The sequence below is a fragment of the Bombina bombina genome, chromosome 1, assembly GCF_027579735.1.
Source record: "Bombina bombina isolate aBomBom1 chromosome 1, aBomBom1.pri, whole genome shotgun sequence".
Classification (NCBI taxonomy): domain Eukaryota; kingdom Metazoa; phylum Chordata; class Amphibia; order Anura; family Bombinatoridae; genus Bombina; species Bombina bombina.
The window spans coordinates 527005402-527020678 of NC_069499.1; the positions used below are offsets into that span (position 1 = coordinate 527005402).

General features: G+C 37.9%; 1 protein-coding gene across 1 annotated transcript in view; it reads right to left on the reverse strand.

The window, feature by feature from the left end:
- Nucleotides 1–15277, reverse strand: part of LOC128638476 (carboxypeptidase O) — a 145251-nt gene that overhangs the window by 5679 nt on the left and 124295 nt on the right. Inside the window, exons 10-11 of the mRNA XM_053690448.1 lie at nucleotides 8095–8185; nucleotides 2284–2486 (exon numbers count right to left, since the gene is read on the reverse strand). Coding sequence (XP_053546423.1) covers nucleotides 2284–2486; nucleotides 8095–8185 — 294 coding nt within the window. The remainder of the gene's footprint in view (nucleotides 1–2283; nucleotides 2487–8094; nucleotides 8186–15277) is intronic.

Genomic DNA, 15277 nt, shown 5'->3' on the forward strand with positions numbered 1-15277 from the left:
ATGAAGCAAATTAGATAATAAAAATGAATTAGAAAGTTGTTTAAAATTACATGCTCTTTCTAAATCATGAAAGAAAAAAATTGGGTTTCATGACCCTTTAATAACATTAATTCAGTTAGTGCAAGAACTGTATTGGCTTTAGTACATTCAATTTGGAATTATCTGATATCCATTTCATATTATTATAAGGATATATGTAAGCATTGTAATTTAACTCTCTGGGCAACTTTCTCATAGATCTTAACATTTAATTCAACATGAAGGGCTAGATAAGATTAAAAGTGGAGATAATGCAGAGTGCATACAACCTCGTATGACAAGTGGTTGGTTCAATATTTTAACCAAAGCATCTTAATGTGGACAAAACTTTTGTAGCATGCCCTATACTTGAAATGGATAGCTAAGGGGAAAATTATATTAGCTCACTCATTCTACTCAAATTACAAGATGTGAATTAAGTGTTGTACTTGTGCACAATTCAAATATCACTGTAAAATGGAGCTCTTTTTAAGACCTAAATTAAACCATTATTATTAGTACTATAGCGCAGACCTACACGAAAAAGTCCACTACATGCACTATTGGTTTAGTGCTCAAACAATTTTTTTCGTGCAGTAAATGTACATTAATTAATTTTGTCAGCTTTTTTAGTAATTTAACTCTGAACATTTCAGAACTATAATATTCTACACATAGGGCTCCATGTATTAAAGCGTCAATTTTCTCGCCGACAACGTGTCTGCTCGACTCGCTTGAACTCGTAGCTAGCGAGATGTTGCCCGCCCGCCCGCCATATGTACTAAAAAACATACAAAAAAATCTTGCGTCTAATCCGCATCGAGCACTGGCGAATGATTCATACATATGACGCCTCGCTAGTTGCGAATGTTCTATTATTTGCTTACAACTTGTCAGTCATGTTTGTCCCACGTGACTGTAAGGTGTCAGAAACGTCAGATTTGTCACTGCAATATGTGTACAGTCTATTGCCCCAAGGACATTTGGCATTCCGGCCACACTGTAGAATTTCGACTTTATCGATTACCACTCTTCTGTGGTAAATGGTAGACAAACATATTCGGGGAATATATGCATGAGTGCATCGATAACTTTGGATAGATGACGCGAGAAGACAGACTGACTGAAACCAATGATGACGCTGGACACTGCCTGAAATGATCCTGTGGCAAAAAAGTGCAAGGCAGCAAGAAACTTGAGTATTCCGGGAATGGCCCTTGAACGAGCCGTCACAGGCTCTAGAAAATGTGCTATTTGAGCATATAAAGTCAATATTGAATGTCGATCCAGACGGAACCTTTGAATAACCTCTCTATCGGAAAGGGCATCTAAAGGAACCCGAGGAAGGAATACGCGCTGTACTCGTATAATCTCCTTCTTCTAACCACATTTGGTATGGCATCAGGTTGACGAATTTGCCTTCTACCCCTGATTTGCATCAGACGAATAATATACAGTTGAAGAAGTGTCTCCATGGCTAGCAGGATCAAAAGTGAGTAACAATTCAATTGTATTGTCCCTCTTTTAAATCAGTTGTAGGCGTATATGTTATAGACCCTATTGTTTATTATGGTGCTCGCCACCTATAAGCTGGTGAGGGATTTCTCACGAGGTAGGTGCGGAAAATTCACGAGCGTATAAATAGATAGTTTAGTAATTACTGTTTTGTGCGAGATTTATGTCGAGCGAGTATTTTATAGCTACAAAAAAGACTGGAATTCAAGAGTTGCGGACAAGTTCGCTCAACATTTGTAAATGTAAGGTTTTCAATGGATTCGTGGCATAGTACATACGGTTATTGATCCGCACGCAGAAATTTAGACGGAAATAGTCACGAAGACTTCGCAGACAGCTTAGTACATGGAGCCCATAGATGATTTGATTAGCCTAGATGCTCATTTATATCTGTGCATAACTGGTTAACCGGCATTGCAAAACAAACTAAAACAAAACAAAATCATTCTTTTAAGTTTTATTAAAGATTTATTTTGTATGCTGCTCTTTTGCAATGAGGAGCATAATTGTGTAAATATATACTATAGATATATAAAACATATGAATTTGATGTCACTTTAATAAATGTTTACAGTTAGTTTGTTTGAAATGTTTTTTATAAACAAATTTAAAACTTTCACCTTAAGTTATCAAGCTGCAGAGGAAGCTTAAAAAAATCCATGCAAACTGTAATTATTTGTGTTTATTTTTAACAAGGAAATTGTTAAACTAGTACTCAAGTATTTGTGTTTTAAATTAATGAACACTTACCAACTCCTTATGATTGGTTGATGGGCTTGTAGTGTAACCATACGGAAGGAGGATGTATTGCCCATAGGAATGTATGGTCAGATATGACAGGATATTAGATTTAATGCCCTGAACAAGAGAGACCAAGGCTTGGGTTTCTAGTTCAGATTCAGCCTTTAGACCACAGAATGTAAAACTGGAGCAATTCCTGGAGGCACCGGTGGCTTAAAAACACAGAAATAAGAGCATTTTTTTAAAATATGAAAATATTCTGAGCTCAGGGCTGAAAACTTCTACTCATCCTCTAGTCTTGAACTAGTATGAAATTGCAGCGGGAGTTAAAGTGAAGGTAAAGTTAGCTCTATTGTATGAGTACATGTTAAAATAATACCAAAATTAATGCTAGTTTCATTCATCATTTTTTTTAATTTAGCCTATAAACTCACTTATCTCTGTTTTAGCATTTAATTTTCAGCGTTTTCAAAACAACCCGTTTTTTTGTTTTTTGTTTCCTTGCTGGTCACGTTCTTGAAAAAGCCAATTGAAAACCTGGCCGTTACGCGGCCGTCATTTGACGTCATTGCTTAACTTGACGATTTGCGCATGCGTTGCCATTAATTCCTCCCTTATTATAGAAGCTCGCTCCCGTTTAGCGCTGCTATTTCTTCTTCATTACCAACGATTAGAGTAACGCATGCGCATAGGTAATTGTCGGCAAAATGTGCGCATGCGCAATTTGTTAGGTACACACGAGAACGCTCTTATGAGATATGTATAGAGCGGGTGGGACCGCTCTATACGTAAGAATGCCAAAAACCAGGAAATGGATGGTGGGAGGAGTAAATACTGGCACAGTAAGTACATTTAAATAGTTTGTAATAAACAAATACTTATTGAAATGCTAGAAAAAAAGTTAGCGATCACACTATTTAGGATCTAAGTAATATAATTAGGCTGAAAAAACGTCCATACTTTACCTTCACTTTAAACGTTTTCATATATTTAACAATATAAAGTAGCTACCCTTTTACCTGACTCATAAACAATAGTTTTAGTAAAATTATACCTGAAAGTTAGCATTCACTATAAAGGGACACTGAACCCAAATTTTTTCTTTCGTGATTCAGATAGAGCATGCAGTTTTAAGCAACTTTCTAATTTACTCCTATTATCAAATTTTCTTCATTCTCTTGGTATCTTTATTTGAAATGCAAGAATGTAAGTTTAGATGCCGGCCCATTTTTGGTGAATAACCTGGGTTATTCTTGCTGATTGGTGGATAAATTCATCCACCAATACAAAAAGTGCTCTCCAGAGTTCTGAACCAAAAAAAGAAGCTTAGATGCCTTCTTTTTCAAATAAAGATAGCAAGTGAACGAAGAAAAATTGATAATAGGAGTAAATTAGAAAGTTGCCTAAAATTGCATGCAATGGGACCTATTTATCAAAGGTCTTGCGGACCTGATCAGACAGTGCGGATCAGGTCCGCAAGACCTCACTGAATGCGGAGAGCAATACGCTCTCCGTATTCAGCATTGCACCAGCAGCTCTTGTGAGCTGCTGGTGCAACACCGCCCCCTGCAGACTCGCGGCCAATCGGCCGCCAGCAGGGAGGTGTCAATCATCCTGATCGTACTCGATCAGGTTGATTTCCGGCGATTCCTGTCCGCCTCATCAGAGCAGGCGGACAGGGTTATGGAGCAGCGGTCTTTAGACCGCTGCTTCATAACTGGTGTTTCTGGCGAGTCTGAAGACTCGCCAGAAATACGGGCTCACAAGCGCCGTTCGGAGCTTGAAAAATGGGCCCCTTTATCTGAATCACGAAAGAAAAAATTTGGGTCCAGTATTCCTTTAAATGTGATTCATACTTTTAATAAAATTACATAAAATTTTCTATCGTAAGTACATGCAAACTTCAAATGGCAATTTTAATTATCATCAACACATGACCAAGGTATAGGTTCCTCTCTAGTTAAATTTGGATGTTTTCTAAATCCGAAATGGTGTTGTTTTTTTTCCCTGTCCATTAAGCACCATCTATTTTCCAACCTTTATGATGATTTGTGTCAGACAGAGGACCACAAAATAACCACTATAATATTAGTATGAAACACTTCAAGATTGTAATATAAAATGTTTAACTATGCACAGTAAAAATACTTCACTTTGCAATACACGTAGGGCCAGATTACAAGTGGAGCACTAATTAACGCTTCTGCTAGAGCGTTAACTGCGCTAGAAGTTTGGCTTTTTCGCTAGACGTTTGCACTCGTATTATGAGTTGAAAGGAGACTTTTCGCTTGTGCGCTAACCTGACGAGTGCAAAAATCCGAAGTTAGAATATTGCGTGCACATTCCACATATTCCCCCATAGAAGTCAAAGGAACAAAAAAGTGGAAAAAACTCCCTATTCGTGCGCAAACCAGATTGAATATTCTCATGTGCACTAACCAACATGAAAATATTAATATTTCACATTCCAATGTTCTTCATATAGAAGAATATGTTCTATGTATTCATAAATACATATTTCTATATTATCTGATGTTTTTTGGTATGGTATATATTTACTTTAGATGATTATATATATATATATATATATATATATATATATATATATAGGAACACCTGTTTATAAATACATATATATATATATATATATATATATATATATATATATATATATATATATATATATATACCTTCCACTTTATTAGGTACACCTTGCTAGTTCCGGGTTGGAACCCCTTTTGTCTTAAGAACTGCCTTAATTCTTTGTGGCATATATTCAACAAGGTGTTGGAAACATTCCTCAGACATTTTGGTCCATATTGACATGATAGCATCACGCAGTTGCTGCAGATTTGTCGGCTGCACATCCATGATGCAAATCTCCTGTTCCACCACATTCCAAAGGGACTCTATATTGGATTGAGATCTGGTGACTGTGGAGGTCATTGAAGTACATTGAACTCATTGTCATGTTAAAAAAAAAAAAACAGTTTGAGATGATTTAAGCTCTGTGACATGGTGTATTATCCTGCTGGAAGTAGCCATCAGAAGATGGGTACACTGTAGTCATAAAGGGATGGACAGGGTCAGAAATAATACTCAGGTAGGCCATGGAGTTTAAACAATGCTCAATTGGTAATAAGGGGCCCAAAATGTGCCAAGAAAATATCCCCACATCATTACACCACCACCAGTCTGAACCATTGATACAAGGCAGGATGGATCCATGCTTTCATGTTGTTTACGCCAAATTCTGACCCTACCATCTAAATGTCACAGCTGAAATTGAGACTCATCAGACCAGGCAACGTTTTTCCAATTTTCATGAACCTGTGCAAATTGTAGCCTCAGTTTACTGTTCTTAGCTGACAGGAGTGGCACCCGGTGTGTCCTTCTGCTGCTGTAGCCCATCTGCTTCAAGGATTGATGTGTTGTGCATTCAGAGATGGTATCCTGCATATCTTGGTTGTAACGAGTGGTCATTTGAGTTACTGTTTCCTTTCTATCATCTTGAACCAGTCTGCCATTCTCCTCTGACCTCTGACATCAACAAGGCATTCTTGTCCACACAACTGCTGCTCACTGGATATTTTCTGTTTTTTGGACCATTCTCTGTAAACCCTAAAGATGGTTGTGCATGAAAATCCCAGTAGATAAGCAGTTTTTGAAATACTCAGACCACCTCGTCTAGCACCATCAACCATGCCACGTTCAAAGTCACTTAAATCCCCTTTCTTCCCCATTCTGATGCTAGGTTTGAACTTCAGCAAGTCATCTTCACCATGTTTAAATGCCTAAATGCATTGAGTTGCTGCCATGTGATTGGCTGATTAGCAATTTGTGTTACCAAGCAATTGAACAAATGTACCTAATAAGGTGGAAGGAGAGGAGTGTGTATATATATATATATATATATATATATATATATATATATACACACACACATACATATACATTTTTAGAAATGTATATGCATGTATCTCAATGTTAAAACTCTTTGTCGGCCTCTTTTTTCTAACACCTGAGATCTCATATCTACGAGCCTTTATAACTCTTGTGTGCAATATTTTATTTGACATTTTTTTTATTAGCTGGTGTTATTATGAGTGTAACTGTACTTTGTTATGTATTTTTGATATGTTATGTAACACTTTTTTGTTTCGCAAAACAGTTAACCAGAGCTCTAAGGATGTGGTAATCATTCTAGCGCAAATCACGATTGCATTTACTTTCCACTTGTAATACCAGTGGTAAACCCAACAAGCACAAACATCCGCGATAAACCCCATATCGATCCCGTGCAAACGTTTTCGTTCAACTCGTAATCTGGCCCTTGGTGTTTATTTTGTTTACTTTTCCTGTAATTTAACTCTGAAAACTGTGAGTTTTCTAATTTTAAAAACTGAAATTGAACACTGCCTAATCTTGCCCCATATATGTCCCTAGGTGCTCTCAGCAGGGGGGGGTATGGATAAAATACTGCAAAACAATGCATCTTTGCTAAAAAAATGACAGTGTCCTGCCTTTATTCTACTCTAGTAAGAATTATTGTTTCTAAATAAGGCAAGTTGTGAGGATATTAGGCAGAGATTCTTGCACCTGGGCCCTGTGGTTTCTAGTAACGCCTCTGGAATTAGGACATTGAAAAGCAGTTGCTGCAAACTAGGTGTTAATCTATTCAGAAAACTTTCACTCTCTGCCTGTATTTTAACATATTGTAAATGTATGCAAATTTGTTGACTAGAAGGTGCTGCTATTATGTGTTAAAATTGCTTGAGTGCAATCCATATGGCTTCATATTGCAAGTCCATAGTTTTTTTTATTGTTCGAGTAAAAGTCTAGTGAGTCTGAACGTCTGCATTTCAGATATCTCTGGGACGTTAATTCCCTCACATAATAGACTTTTTTTTAATCTATTTATTTATTTTTTATTTATTGTTATTAAAGTTGCAATATAACAGCATGTGTTACAAAAACAACAGCAATATATTCAGCATGGTTAAGGTATCCAATGATAAAGTTGTATATACTTTATAATACTGTCCATGTTAGCTGGAAAGACAGATTGCCAATGGAAAAGAAATCAGCTGTTGACCTGTCTGTTTAAAGTGAGGCACAGTCTTTTCCTATTACAAAAGTAATGTTCTCATTACAGTGTGGTTGGCAACACTTGTAATACAGACATAATGAGGGAGCTAATAGTGCTCTCCATTAACTGTATAGGGTGTGCTAAAAAAAAGTCTTGGCCATGTGAAGATGCTTTTTAACCATCCATTTGTAATTCCAGATTGTGTGTTATTCTTTAAATGAGGCTGACCGAAAGATATGTTTATGTGTTGTAGATTTTGAGTTTAATGGCTTCAAGAAAACTGAGCAATATTACAGATTACAAAAAGCATGATAGTCAAAAAAAGAAGTTTATATGCTATTGATCCAGTCTTTATAGACAGCAAGCAGAGTTTCTTATGTGATGTATCTACGGAATTTGGCAGTGTTTTAGAAATAAATGATAATAAATAATAATAATAATGTACCTGACTCTTTATTGAGTAAGTAAGCTGTTTTATTTACCTTTTGATTCATTTATCTCTAGACATGAAACATACTACATAAAATGAGTGGTAAAAGTTTGCTGTTTTGCATGTCTGTATGCGTATGACAGTACCCAGGCAGCTAGTCTCTTAATTAATTTTGTTTCTATTCTAGAAATGTATTAGCTATTGATTAATTAATTAATTAATTTTATTTAATTATTTGTAATGTTTTGCTTGTTGTTATCGAGTTGACAAAATTCAAAACACTTTGCATAATGAGACTTACAGCACCAAGCTGAATTAAAGTTCCTGTTCAGATCCACTCCATAGCATGTACCATTATTTTGTGGTGAGCGATTTTTCCTCCAAAGACGTTCCTAGGTTTGAGACACAAAAATTTGAAAATTTAATTATGTAAAACAGTAGTTTTTTTGAGACACAAATATTAGAATTTTATTTTCTTATTAATGTTCAATTTCAGGCTTACATACAGGTATAAGCCATTAGAAAACACAAAGAATAGTAGTTCACATATTTAGATGACATGTTATGGAAATATAGGATTATATATCATTAGCCTATAAAAACCGTATACCTCCTAGATGATGGCTGAGGCCACTTTTGGACCTCCAAGTGATGTAAATGATACCAATCTACAGGAAGTAGTCCCGAATAGAAGGAGACCACTCTTAGGTCTCAATGAATGAACCACCTTTTTTTTTTTTTTTAGTTGTCTATATAGTATAGGTAGTAAACTCTTAAAGGACCAGTAAGCACAGTAGATTTGCATAATCAACAATTGCAAGATAACAAGACAATGCAATAGCACTTAGTCTGAACTTCAAATGAGTAGTAGATTTTTTTTCTGACAATTTTAAAAGTTATGTCTTTTTCCACTCCCCCTGTACCATGTGACAGCCATCATTCAATCACAAATGCATACACGTACCATGTGACAGACATCAGCCATTCACAAATGCATACACACTTATTCTTGCACATGCTCAGTAGGAACTGGTGACTCATAAAGTTTAAATATAAAAAGACTGTGCACATTTAGTTAATGGAAGTAAATTGGAAAGTTATTTAAAATGGCATGCCCTATCTGAATAACGAAAGTTTAATTTTGATTGAGTGTCCCTTTAAATAATAACAAAATTGGTCCTCACCGATTTTTCACAACAAAAGAATATCTATCGTGCCCCACATCAATTGCAATATATCTTATACTATGTAAATACACCTAAGAATTTGAAGCCAACATGGCATCAAATACTGTTTATAGATGATAGGTAATAAATAGGATAACCCATATAAGGTCCCATCATGTCATAGGTAAGCATATGTCCAGAGTTATCACGTCTTCGAAAATTATTACTGTAGTGACAATATAACAGTTTATTCCTTGTCTCAGTAGTGCTATCTCTAGGAGCCAGCAACAGACAATTTGCAATGATTATTTGTCCCCAAGTATCTATATGCAGCCTTAGTAGCCACAAGAAGAGGAAACTCACCTATCCATACAATTAATCCGGTGTAAACTGGGGCAAGCTATTAGTTTAATATAATCCCATGTTCTCGCCACTTCGGCCGCTAGTGGCAAGAACTGGAGACCAGAGAAAATTCCTACTCAATGGTTTAGTTGAAAGTGAATTTCTTCTTTAGATTATGTCCAAGCAGGTTGAAGGTGGTTAGCTTCATAATATTAATGAGCCGGGGACAGAAATTAATGAGACGTGTTTGTCATGGGCTATTGTGGTATTGCACAATAGAGTGTCTAATTTAAATATCTCTGCGCCGTATAACTCACCCTGAGAGCTTGTGGGGGCTTGTAGACTATATACTAAGTTAGTTATAAAAAGTAAGGAGTCTTAAGAATAGGCACAAACGTATGGACCTATATTAATACAGGGAGTGCAGAATTATTAGGCAAGTTGTATTTTTGAGGATTAATTTTATTATTGAACAACAACCATGTTCTCAATGAACCCAAAAAACTCATTAATATCAAAGCTGAATAGTTTTGGAAGTAGTTTTTAGTTTGTTTTTAGTTATAGCTATTTTAGGGGGATATCTGTGTGTGCAGGTGACTATTACTGTGCATAATTATTAGGCAACTTAACAAAAAACAAATATATACCCATTTTAATTATTTATTTTTACCAGTGAAACCAATATAACATCTCAACATTCACAAATATACATTTCTGACATTCAAAAACAAAACAAAAACAAATCAGTGACCAATATAACCACCTTTCTTTGCAAGGACACTCAAAAGCCTGCCATCCATGGATTCTGTCAGTGTTTTGATCTGTTCACCATCAACATTGCGTGCAGCAGCAACCACAGCCTCCCAGACACTGTTCAGAGAGGTGTACTGTTTTCCCTCCTTGTAAATCTCACATTTGATGATGGACCACAGGTTCTCAAAGGGGGTCAGATCAGTTGAACAAGGAGGCCATGTCATTAGATTTTCTTCTTTTATACCCTTTCTTGCCAGCCACGCTGTGGAGTACTTGGACGCGTGTGATGGAGCATTGTCCTGCATGAAAATCATGTTTTTCTTGAAGGATGCAGACTTCTTCTTGTACCACTGCTTGACTCCATCCTCAACCCAAAAAGGCCCCACAAGCTCATCTTTGATGATACCAGCCCAAACCAGTACTCCACCTCCACCTTGCTGGCGTCTGAGTCGGACTGGAGCTCTCTGCCCTTTACCAATCCAGCCACGGGCCCATCCATCTGGCCCATCAAGACTCACTCTCATTTCATCAGTCCATAAAACCTTAGAAAAATCAGTCTTGAGATATTTCTTGGCCCAGTCTTGACGTTTCAGCTTGTGTGTCTTGTTCAGTGGTGGTCGTCTTTCAGCCTTTCTTACCTTGGCCATGTCTCTGAGTATTGCACACCTTGTGCTTTTGGGCACTCCAGTGATGTTGCAGCTCTGAAATATGGCCAAACTGGTGGCAAGTGGCATCTTGGCAGCTGCACGCTTGACTTTTCTCAGTTAATGGGCAGTTATTTTGCGCCTTGGTTTTTCCACACGCTTCTTGCGACCCTGTTGACTATTTTGAATGAAACGCTTGATTGTTCGATGATCACGCTTCAGAAGCTTTGCAATTTTAAGAGTGCTGCTTCCCTCTGCAAGATATCTCACTATTTTTGACTTTTCTGAGCCTGTCAAGTCCTTCTTTTGACCCATTTTGCCAAAGGAAAGGAAGTTGCCTAATAATTATGCACACCTGATATAGGGTGTTGATGTCATTAGACCACACCCCTTCTCATTACAGAGATGTACATCACCTAATATGCTTAATTGGTAGTAGGCTTTCGAGCCTATACAGCTTGGAGTAAGACAACATGCATAAAGAGGATGATGTGGTCAAAATACTCATTTGCCTAATAATTCTGCACTCCCTGTATATATAGGAGGAGATGTACTAAGTATACTAAGGCGTGAGATTATATTGAAAAAAGTGTGTTGAAGCTTGCAATCATCTCTATAATCTGTAAATTGGAGCCTTTTATGTAACTGTGGGTAGAGAGAGGAAGAATACCAAACTGCTAGGTAATGATATCAGGTCAATGACGGTCATTAAGTCTTATGATATCAGTGTGTTGCTCAAACTTTATTCTAACCCATCTTCAAGTGTTAGCAGAGGTGTGGAGGCCTGGCGTACAATCATACAGTAAGTAAACACTAACTAAAATAATAATAGGTGCATCTGTATCAGCAGAATTCAGCAAAATAGCGAGCCCATATTGAGAGAAACAAGTATGGTATGTGGAACCACTGGATACAGAGGCAGCAAATAATAAGTATAGAATCACAGAAAACATATGTTAACATACTGACAGTGATAAAGTAGAAGGTGCCAGTAATAGTCCATAGTGTGCACTGAAGCGAAAATATATAACTTGTAGCATTGAAAGGCATACATATATGTAGAGAACTCAAAATACTAGAGATGGAACCAGTATAAGCATTTAGTTCACATACGAGTGTGATATATAGATAGAGACAGCCAGAGAGTTCAAGAAAAACCTCCATCTGCTTAAGTGCCATCTTGTCCAAGTTCTCCTTAGCATTCCCACTTGCTAAGGATAGTTAACCAACTCCTATTTTATTTAAGGTCGTTCTCACCAAGGCACTTTCAGAAGTAATGTCATGAGGCATAGTCGCGGGATTATACTTGCTGTTAAATGTGCAATCCGTGGCCTGCAACGGACTGCCTGATATCCAATTTACTGCGTTCAACTGTGATATATGCAAAGCTGTCAGGTGAGGAAGAGAGTTCATTGATCTAATCTTTGCTTGAAGTTCTTCCCTCCATGTGGGCGCGTCAATCTCAGTTTTTACTCTCAGGTATGTCTCTGTAGTGGATGCTCTTGTGTAAGTAGCCATTGTGGCTAGGGATATCAGCTGCATGATAGGGTTTTGCGGCATAGTAACCACAGGTTCCAGGAACAGTTTGCATATCTCCCCTATTTGTATCACCACTTTGTGATGCTGTGTGGTGTCCATCAGGTAGTAGTCCTTCCTTGGCTTCTGTTGGCAGTGTAGGGGATCTCTCGCCCCCAAACAAAGCACACTCCAGCTTGTAAAAGTGAGACTGTAGTAGGTGCCTCATCACGTTCTCCCACGTATGAAACTCCATCCTATGTCTTAATCGGTGAGGGTGGTAGATTATATGCTGTAAGTTGTAGCATTTCGAGTGCTGCGTAACGACAGGGCCAAAGGCGCCCTGCCGGGGGGTATAATGTAGGCCGAGTTCTTGTAACGGCTCCAGGCGCTGATGCCAGCAGCAATTCTTGCAAAACTAAGCACAATAGATGTAGAGTCCAAAGTACAAGAAAGTGCAATTTGCTGAAATGTAAATTTCTGTATTTTTCAGAGAAAAGCTTTAGCAGCATGCAGCTATGCGACTAATCATGGCCGTTGCCCGGAAATTCCCCCCAAATATTAGAAATTGTAATCATATAAAACAGTAATTTCTATAAGTTGACCTATAGCCTAGAGGAGGCTTGGGCAGAACACTTTCTCTTACTCTTACCCATAAATCACATGAAACATATCCCCATTTCTAGACTATTCACCATAGGATGGAAAAAATATGGACGGGACTAGGATATAGGCCGAGATATAGAAATTACTATTTTAAATGATTTAAAGTCCCAATTATCTTGGCCTTCTCTTGTCCTTTTTAGACAAATACCAAGTGAGATGAAAGGTAAGCAGTACAAAAACATAAGGTTGGAACACAAGAAAAATCCAAGAGACAAAGCAAGTAAAATAAATGTATTTTTAAACAACAGAAATATAAAACTTCCTGCTAAACTTGTTTGAAACCAAATGAAGAAGAATATAAAGAAATGTGGAGAGCTTCATACCACAGCCTGACATATCTAAAAGTGAAACATCCTCCAAAAGGGGCACTAGAAAAGATTACATATCTTCTAAAGGATGGAATTCTGAAACAACTTTGAGAAGAAATTGGAAAGGCTCTTCTGCAGCTAGAGCTTAAGCTTAAATACACTCTTATGCTAAAAATATACCCATAGGAACCAACATCAAAAAGTATATGAGCCCGTGCCTGTGAGCGAGACTAGAAATGAATGAAACTCCAATCTTTAGAAATGCTGTCCTTGCATATGAAAAAGTCCCAGTACTAAAGAGCTTGAAATAACTGGATGAAAAAAACTGCACTAGATGTTGTTTTAAAGTGAAGGTCAATTTTCATGTGAAAGTGCTCGGTTTCTAAAAAAATAATTAAAAACAGGGGCACTTTCATTCATGAAAATTGACATTTCACCCATTTTCTTAAAATATACTTACCTTTTCTTCTTGAAGCCGCTCCAGTGCTTAACCAGCCCGTCGCAAGCCTCTTGACACGTCAGCAATGACGATTCCGGCATCCTCCAATCACGGCTGATTGGAGGAAGCTGGTTTCGTCATTGCTGGGTAAGTAAACCAGGAAGAAGCAGGTGGGACATTGTTTCAGAACGGCGATCCGGCATTTCAGAAGAAAAAGGTAAGTATTTTTAAAATACGGTGCAATGTCAATTTTCATGAATGAATGTGCCCCTGTTTTTAATAGTTTTTTTTAAAAACCGGGCACTTTCACTTGAAAATTGACCTTCACTTTAAAGTCCTATCTGTCTTTTACCCAGAAAAGTCACATATCTAAAATGACAGGAAAAATCTCTGATGGCTCAAATGACAACCCTTTTTGCAAAATAAATTTAGGTTTTTTAAAAGATTAACTGTCAGAAAAAGCATCTAGGACTAAGAAGAAATGGAAGAATCACAAGTCTGTAGAAAAAGAAATATTCAACCCCCAAAGAAAAGGGGTGCTGGAAAGCAGCTGAAGAATAATGTTAGCTGATGATCTAAACTGGATGCCATAAGAACATATTTAGAGTTCCCAGCCTGAATACTATTTCATGAATAGATTGACATCCCCGGAACGATGAATAGAGCTGTGAGTGCAGGCAAGCAGTAATCTGATCATAAACTGACTTATCACAAGCCTCCTGCTTGGATCTGCTGTCAAAAAAAAAGGTTATGAAATGAGGCTATTAAGAAGCTGAGTAACTTTGTAACCAAGGGGCATATTTATCAAGCTCCGTATGGAGCTTGATGCCTCGTGTTTCTGGCGAGCCTGCAGGCTCGCCAGAAACAGCAGTTATAAAGCAGCGGTCACAAAGACCGCTGCTCCATAACCTGTCCGCCTGCTCTGAGCAGGCGGACAGACATCGCCGGAAATCAACCCGATTGAATACGATTGGGTTGATTGACACCCCCCTGCTGGCGGCCCATTGGCCGTGAGTCTGCAGGGGGAGGCATTGCACCAGCAGCTCTTGTGAGCTGCTGGTGCAATGCTGAATACGGCGAGCGTATTGCTCGCCGTATTCAGCGAGGTCTGGCGGACCGCTGTATTCAGGTCGGATCAGGTCCGCCAAACTTTCATAAATAGGGGCCCAAATATCTAATGAGTGAAAAGAGCAGCCTCCTACTAGAAATGGAGTCAGAAATGCAGTCAGACAATCATTGAGTGAAATACAGCAGACTATCCACATCCTCCTTAAAGTGAAAGTAAATCCTAGCGTTTGTGAAACGCTAGGATTGACCATTGAAACAAATAAAGAGAACTTTCATTTATAAAGTATAAAATACTTAATGCTGAAAGCTCCTTTATTTGTTTTAAGCGTTCAACGTTTTGAGCTGCTAAGGCAGCCCAAGGCAGAACGCTCTTTTGCTTGAGAGGTGAAGTTTTCACCTCTTTAACCAGTAGCCGTGTGGGAAATCTGGCTTGGCGCACATGTGGCGCCGAATTTCCCGCACACTATTTGCTAACTAGCGCTGCGGAATCTGTTGGCGCTCTACAAATAACCGATAATAATAATAATAATAATAAGAGGTGAAAATGCCACCTCTTAGCAAAACAGCATTCTACCATGGGCGG